General features: G+C 42.9%; 1 protein-coding gene across 1 annotated transcript; it reads right to left on the reverse strand.

Moving 5' to 3' along the window:
* Window positions 1-1,793: 1,793 nt before the first annotated feature.
* LOC142168904 (uncharacterized) lies at window positions 1,794-2,432 on the reverse strand. Its single transcript, XM_075230079.1, has one exon. It carries the CDS (start codon window positions 2,430-2,432, stop codon window positions 1,794-1,796), a length of 639 nt encoding a protein of 212 aa, XP_075086180.1.
* Window positions 2,433-8,772: the final 6,340 nt, after the last annotated feature.

An 8,772-nucleotide genomic window follows, 5' to 3' on the forward strand; every position in this document is an offset into this window, starting at 1 on the left:
GTGTCACATTAGAATTATGGGACTCAAAAAGTCATAGCATGATGTTGTTGATAATGCATTTGTGTTGAAGGCAATTGTTAGTCCCAATTGATGCTTGATGAAGTCACCTTAGGACAGCTGAAACTTTCATTTCTTTTTCTTGTGGAGGTGGGAATTACCTTGTTTGCTTGAGGACAAGCAAAAGCTTAAGTTTGGGGGAGTTGATAACTAGGGGTTTGAGCCTATTATTTGCTCTCTTTTGCTTAGGTTTTGGGTCAAAATGCGTAAAGGTATTCCTGAAAACTAACTTACTGTGCTTGCTTATAGGGTTTGGTCAAAAATGAGGCAAAGAAGCCATAATAACCTCATGAAGGAGTCAAACCTGCACGAATGAGACTAGAGTTCTGAGAGCGGAAGAAAAGCGCAGTTGCATAAGGACCACCGCTGAGGCGGCCACTATTACGCGGTCCGTGAAAGTGGATTCATAGAAGCTGCTTTGAGTACTAAAATCACCGCTGATCGCGTTGGAAAGGCGCGGCCGCGAATGGAATTCTGCTGAGATCGCATCTTGAGATTCAGAGACCCTGCAAGTCGGTCTTAACTGAAGAATGTGATCCGCGTCCAAATTAAGCGGCCGCGATCGAAGCACACGCGGAAGCGGTTAAAATTATGCGGTCCGCGAAACTAAGCCCAATCCAAGCCCAGTATTGAAGAAACGCGGACCCTGCTCATTATTACGCGGCCGCGAAAGCTCAAGCGCGTACGCGGTCAGAATTACGCGTTCGCGAATCCTCCGCTGGTGCATTTTTGTCCGGAAATTTTAGCCTAGTATAAATAGATCCTTTTATCAATTTTAGGTTAATTTTTGTTTAGCAGAGCACGTGAACGACTAGTGTTTTCCTTTTTGGGCAATTTTAGAGTAGATTTACCTTCAAACTTTAGATTTTCATCTTATACTTTAATATTATGGCTTATATTTCATCTTTATCTTTGATTTCTGCTGTTATTATGAGTAGCTCGACCCCATAGCTAGGGTTGTGACCCAACCCTAGTGTGGGTATTTAATGGGTCTTGAATTTTAGGGCTTAATTATTTATGGGTTAGTGATATTTAGCCTAATTCATGCTAAAATTGTAGAATTAGTGGTTGCAAACACTGATTCATGCCTTTATGACTTAGGCTCTTCTTGAGAAAGAGGAACTAAGTCTAGGAATATTAGGCTAACAAGAAATTGGGGTGAACTCAAGAGATTGATAGCCCCAATTAAAAGGTTAAACCTAGAGATAGTAATACCCGACTTGACCAATTTCACTTGTATTGTATGAACACCCATTTGGGCTTGAGAAAGCCAAATCAGAAAAAGTCACTCAAACTACCGAGAGGTATAGAGTGAGCACTTATGTGTGATGGTTATATCATGACCCCAATCATAACAAGCTTGTCATAGATTCTTGATACCCATTAGATACTCACCTAGGCGGAAGTCACTTCCCTAGTGCCTTTTTAACACTTTAAATTTTCACTAAAAATATTGTACGTAGCTTATACTCAACATACAATAGTATAAAATTAGAATAGAATCAATCGCAACAATGTTTGGAAGTGCAATTAGGAACAACACGCACATCTAGATTAGTTAGATACCCAACTCCAAGCTAAATTAACTCCTGTGGAAATCGATCCCGACCTCATTGGGTAAAACTGCATCGACCATCCTCGCTACTCTTTAGTGGTGTAGGTATGGCCTCGATCAGGGTCCTCCTGTACAAGACTTCCCCGTTGAGGAATGAGTGGTTTGCTAACCTCTTGAGGGCTCACTTTTGACCATTAGTAGCATTCTCTGGGTACTCCTGGGTTGCAAGAAATTTCTTGATGTCGTGATACCATGGTTTACTATATGGTTCTTCATTCACATGGAAGCAATAGGCATGTTGATCCCTGATCTCTACCTCGATAGGGTCGATGTAGTTCTTCTCTGGATGTTGAATCATAGATGATAAGGTTGCAAGGGCGTCAGTAAACTCATTCTGAATTCTTGGGACATGCTTGAACTCAATCTTTATGAACTTCTTGCACGACTCCTTCATGCAATGCAGGTACGATAATATCTTGACATTCTTGGTGAACCATTCTCCTTGGACTTGGTGTATCAACAAATTGGAATCTCCTATGACCAAAAGTCCTTTGATGTTCATGTCAACTGCCATTCTGATTCCAAGGATGAACGCTTCGTATTCAACAATATTATTGGTACTAGGAAATCTTATCTTTGCCGATGTTGGGTAGTGTTTTCCAGATTCCAAAATCAGGACTGCCCCAATCCCGACTCCTTTGAAGTTTGCTACTCCATCTAAGAACATTCTCCACATGGGGTATGATTCTATAATATCCTCCCCGGCAAATAATACTTCTTCATCAGGGAAAATACGTGGCAAGCGGTTTGTAATCTCCATCCACTGGATTCTCGGCGAGGTGGTTGGCTAAAGCTTGCCATTTGATAGCCTTCTGAGTTATGTGCATAATGTCAAATTTGTTGAGGAGAATTTGCCATTTAGCTAGCTTTCTGGTAAGCATTGGCTTCTAAATAATACACTTGAGCGGATCGAGTCGAGATATCAGATACGTAGTGTATGCCGGCATGTAATGCCTTAGCTTTTGAGCAATTCAAGTCAGAGCACAGCAAGTGTGTTCTATCAGGGTATACTTGGCCTCGCATGGTGTGAGTTTATTGCTTAAGTAGTAGATGGATTGCTCCTTTCTCCCAGTTTCGTCATGCTGCCCCAACACACAGCCGAAGTCATTGTCCAAGACTGACAAATAGAGTAACAATAGTTTCCCTAGTTCGGGGGGAACCAGCACTGGCAGGTTTGAAAGATACTCTTTGATTCTGTCGAAGGCTTTCTGGCACTCCTCTGTCCATTTCGTGGAAGCATCCTTCTTTAGCAGGTTGAAAATAGGTTCACAGATTACCGTGGACTGGGCAATGAAACGACTGATGTAATTTAGTCTGCCCAGGAAACTCATGACATCTTTCTTGCTCATTGGTCACAGTAATTCCGGGATGGCCTTGACTTTCGATGGATCCAGTTCTATCCCCTTCCTACTTACAATGAAACCTAATAGTTTCCCAGTGGGGACTCCGAACATACACTTTGCTGGGTTCAACTTCAAACTGTACTTTCACAGGCGCTCAAAAAACTTCCTCAAGTCGTCCAAGTGTTCTGAACTCTTTTGAGACTTTATGATGACAACATCCACATACACTTCAATCATCTTATGGGTCATATCGTGAAAGAGGGTCGTCATGACCCTCATGTAGATGGCACCGACATTCTTGAGTCCGAATGACATAACTCTATAACAATAGAATCCCCAAGGCATGGTGAAAGATGTCTTCTCTGCGTCTTCCTCGTGCATTAAGATTTGATGGTATCCAGCTAAACAATCCACAAACGATTGCAGTTCATGGTTTGCACAATTGTCGATGAGGATGTGGGATATTTGGCACTGGGGCGATGTTTGCCAACCAGCTTAGATAGTTAGTGACCCTTACTACATTGTCTTCTATCTATTTGGCCACTTCTTCTTTTAACATCAGACTTAAATCAGGTTTGAACTTTCTGGGTTTCTCCTTGACCGGCGGTTTGGTAGGGTCAGTGGGTAGTCGATACAAGACAATGTCGGTGCTTAATCCTGGCATGTCATTATAGGACCATGCGAACACGTCGACATACTGTCGGAGGAGCTCAATCATGTTTTCCTTATACTTGGCTTTTGGGTAAATGATGATTCTGGTTTCTTTTACATCTTCTTCGCTTCCATGATTGATCACTTCAGTTTCTTCCAGGTTGGCCTTTTCTGACTCTCCAGCTGTTCGATCTCCTGCGGGAGATTGTCTGGAATCATACTCTCATCATATTCCTCGTAATCAAGGTCGTTGCACTCAGCGGTTTCATTACATGTCATAATCGTGGAACATGGTTTTTTATCGGTTTGATTACTGAAAAGAAAAACTAGGTATAAATAAAGCAGTAAAACAAAGTTGCAATATTTAGGAAAATGATTCTTTTATTTCATCAAAAGGGGAATGTTTTAAGCGTTCACAAGAGGAAAATGACAAAAGGGTGCAGACACGGTACATGCCTTAATTGACCGTGCTCTTTTCAAAAGAAAATTTTTACAGTTCCATACTACCAAGACCCGGCGTACCAAAGATGGACTGGCGGTCCAATTCTACAGCTCTTCCCCTAGTTCAACATCCCTGATAATGGGTGTCTTGATGTTAGTTCCTTCACAACATTCTTCAATCATATTCACGAACAACTTTCCCATCCCGTCGATGATATCGTCTTCAGGTACTGAACTCTATCCCGGACTTCCAACATGCTCTGGCAAAAAAACCTTTTTCCGGAGCTAACGGTGCGAGCTTTCCCTTTCGGAAGCTAATATCCTATGCGAGCCCTTCCTTTCTACCCATTGTGTTCAATTGGCTATGTGATTCCATTTGACTTGTCTCCCAACCCTGTTCATGGCTTGTATAAACATTCATCATCTCCCTCATAGCCGTCTTGGATCTATACGGCTACTGCATTCCTAAATTTTGTTTAGTCTTCTCCATCTCAATAGTGTGCATGATTTCCACAGCATGGAAGGTAACTCCGTCCACCCTTTCAATGAATGGGACTACATAGTCCAAATACGCTGAGTGACCCCACTCACCGTGAACTACGATCTCTTGGCATCCCCACTCGAATTTTATGCATTACTGTAAAGTAGACAGCACGACTCCTACCATATGTATCCAAGGCCTACCAAGCAACAAGTTATAGGAAGAGGAGATGTCCATCACTTGGAAAAACATCGAAAAATCGACCTGCCCGATTTGCAAAGCTAGATAAATTTCTCCAACAACATATTTTTGTGAACCTTCAAAGGCTCTCACCCTTATGTGGCTTTCTTTGACTTCCCTCAAATGAATTCCCAACTCCCGCAGGGTGGAGAGCGGACAAATGTTGACTCCTGATCCTCTATCGACCAGCACCCGGGATACCACTTTGTCCCCGCATTTGACAGTGATGTGAAGAGCCTTGTTGTGACTTGCGCCTTCAACATGAAGTTTGTCTTTTCTGAAAGTGATCATGTTTGCTTCGACCATTTTCCCAATTGTCGCGGCCAACACCTCGCTAGTGGTCTTACTTGGTGTACCTACCCCACTTAGTACTTTCAACAAAGCGTCACTCTGACTGTCAGAGCTCATTAATAGATCCATGATAGATATCTGTGCTGGAGTTTTCTTCAACTGCTCTTCCACAGAATACTCTTTGCTTGACATTCTTTTCCAAAACTCAGCGGCTTCTAGGTCTGTTATGTTCCTCCTTGGAATTTGTTCTCTCCCCGGGTTTCCTCGATTAACATCTTCAGGGGTGTAGCATCTCCCAGACCTAGTTATATCATGGGCTATGACAAAGTCTGTCATTTTGGCCTTTCCCTTTTGCTGGTATGTTTATGGGATGGTTTTGTACTTCCGATCTTCTTCATCTCGAGTAGCATCGGCAGGTTGCCGCGGATAGGTTTGAACTGTCACTGCAAGCCTTAGTTGTACTCTAGTGATTAGAGCCTTTTGAGGAGGGATCCTTGCGGCTTCTACATTTTCTATGGTGATAATTGTTCCCTTCAGGTCATATTCTTCGTCTAATGTGATCATGTTACCTCCATGGTTTCAATGATTTGGCAGTGGGTTACGATTCAGATTAGGTGGTGCTAGAGTGCAATGAATGGCTCCGCTCTTGATCAGGGTTTCAATTTTATTTTTCAACTTGAAACAGTCTTTAGTATTGTGCCCAGGTACATTGGAATGATACACACATCTCTTAGTGGCATCAAAATATTTGGAGGGATGTTCAGGAATCCTTCCCTCGATCGGGTGTATCAATCCTTCTCTTCTCAACCTTTCGAACAATTGGGCCAGAGGCTCAGAAATCGGGGTATAAGTTCTGGGACCCCTTTCTTCAAAGTTGGGATGAGGGTTTGGTGCATAAACATGTCAGTTTTGATGAGTAGTGATTTGGAAAGAAGCATATGGCCGTTGAGGGTTTTGGTTGTTATTGGATCAAGGAGGATTGTATTGTGGTTGAGGGTGGTAATATTGTTGGGTATTATAGACCAGAGCATAGGTGGGTGGTGATGAGTGGTTGTTTAGGGAATAAGAGGTGCTTCTATGAGGTGGGTTGGGTTAGTAGTAAGGGACGACTGCTGAGACCTCCTCTTTCTTCTTCTTTCCGCTACCGATTAACCCTGACTGGATGGCCTTGCTGGCTGCTTGTAGTGTTGCCATGGATTGAACTTTACCAAATTTTATGCCCTTTTCTAAGAAATCTCTCATCTTGACCTGCCCGGGGAACTTTTGACCCATCATTCCCATCATCTTTTCAAAGTATATTCCCTCTTAGGCTCTGATGAAATATTTGGTTAGTTCACTGTCATCCAGCGGAGGTTGTGTCCTGGCAGCCTCCGACCTCCACCGTTGTGTATATTCTTAGAACGACTCAGATGGTTTTTTTTGCATATTCACTAGTACGAACTGATCAAGAGTGATCTCTGTCTTGAATCGAAAATGACTCATGAAGTCCTCCACCATATCTTTCCAAGTTGTCCAATTTCGCGGGTCCTGTCGGGCTAGGTGAGTGCTTCTCCCATCAAACTTCTTATAAATAATTCCATCATTAGCTTCTCGTTCCTTTCCACTCCTACCAACTTGTCACAATATTCCCTCAAATATGCGTGAGGGTCCCCCGTCCCATCAAAGATATCAAACTTTAGGGGTTTGTAACCTGCTGGCATATCCACATCTGGATGAATACACAGGTCCTCATAGTCCAAACTTTCACTGTCCCGGGCAACTTGGAGGTTTTTTATTTTCCTTCTCAACAACTGCTCTGATACTGACTCTTCTTCCTTATGCCTGGCTTCTCTCTCCATCTCGGCGTATCAGTCAATCTCATAAAGCACTCTGACCGTGACATGTGCTATAAAGGTAGGTTCAGAAATGGCATATATAGGGAGAACGTACCGCTCAGGTGTGGTTATATGTGCCACAAGTATGTATTAGTTAGTGGTGAAAGTGACTTCGGCACGAGAATGGGCAGTTGCATTAGTGGTAATAGGCGGGTTCTATGATGTCTGAATGTATTATGGTACGTAAGGAGTGTGAATAGGGGGATTTAGTGGGTTAGCGGGGGTTACTGGAGGTATGACTTAAGTGGTGGGAGTTGAATTTGGGGTGTTATTATTTTGGCGTGATGTAAAAGGAAAGTGATCTGTAAGTGAATCCAAAGAAGGGAATCTAGGTGGCTGAGGAAGTGTTGTCACGGCCAGGTGCGCCAGTTCTCTGATATGTTGTACCTCCTCCCTTAAGGACTCCATTTCCTGGGCCATCCTTGCCACGTGTTCATCATTCTTCTGCAACTGACATGTTTCCCTTTGACCCTAGATTGCATGGTGGTTCTGCCAGTTTTGGTCGATACAAACCAATTTTCTTTTCTTTTTAGGGATAATGATAAAGTAAAAGAAAAATAAGAAGAAAGAAAAGAAAAGTAACAAGAGTCAGTTTCTTCATTTATATGAGCAGGAAATCACACAAAGCAGATAATTCATGTATTATAGCTAGCACATTCCTAGAATTCGCAGGGACCTCTCATTGCCGTAGGTAGGCCTAGTTCGCGGATATTTGACAGACATTTTGATTTGAAGCAATTTGCTTTCATTAATAATTTGGACTGATACAAGTGGGAACAGGGGTTACATCATTGTTTCATAGAACTGCATGGGCTTGGACAGCTCGCCCTTTAGGAAAGTAAAAGAGAAAACTAGGGGTAAAAGTACAAAGTAGGAAAAAGGGGAAATCAACAAACTCTAATAACCATCCCCTGAGTCGTTTCCTGTGCCCTTCTCTTCTTCTGGCTCCTCTTTCGGATCCTCCTTCGGGTCTTCCTCAAACTCATCCTCATCATCATTGAATTCAGACTCCTCCTCTGGATCTTCTTCTGGCTCTGTGCTTGACTCTATCTATATGCACTCCACTACCCGACGATGCATTGAAGTGGTCACCAAGTAATGTGGCAGGATCTCATGGTAAATATACAAAGCAACCAATGCATCCTCTAACCAAGCTATACCCTCTCTGCTTGGGCGGGCCAGTTCTTCTTCGTTAATCCAGAAGTAAAACCCGAGAGTACACCATGAGTTTTGACCCATACGCATTTTTACCAGGTCATTCCAATCTTCTTGTAGTCTCCTTATCCTAGGAATTGAAATCTGGCCATTGTACTTATCCTCGTACAATGTCGTCCTTGTCCATAAAGGCATATCTTGATCATCCTGAATTGTCTGAGGTCCCGCAGGGGTGAGTATGGATGAATGCCTTCCGGTCCAATCAACTCAATAAAGTACTTCTGAGAAATCCTCAAGATTGCCCTTCCACCTAACCAAGAGAGTTTCTAGTTGATCTGTTCTTCTATCAGATTGGCCAATGTTTCCCTCCATTCTTCTTGGCCATGTGGGGAGATCCACTACCCCATTATTTCATTGTGGATGCGGATCATATTTCTGACACCCATGAAGTAGTCGATAGTGGCCTCTCGCTGGAAGAAGTATTCAGTAGCCCAGATCTAAAATAGAAAGTTACAACCCTTAAAGAAATCATACCCTTGTGCACATGCAGACAAAATCTCAGCATCACAATCAACACCATTGGCACCAAGGTAGCTTGAAGATTGTCGCGGAAGGTCGCCAGGA

Source organism: Nicotiana tabacum, chromosome 14 (genome assembly GCF_000715075.1).
Source record: "Nicotiana tabacum cultivar K326 chromosome 14, ASM71507v2, whole genome shotgun sequence".
NCBI classification, from domain to species: Eukaryota; Viridiplantae; Streptophyta; class Magnoliopsida; order Solanales; family Solanaceae; genus Nicotiana; species Nicotiana tabacum.

What these genes read in the sequence shown, in the direction of transcription:
- LOC142168904 (XM_075230079.1), bottom strand. Translation starts at nt 2,432, where the DNA reads ATGGAGATTACAAACCGCTTGCCACGTATTTTCCCTGATGAAGAAGTA.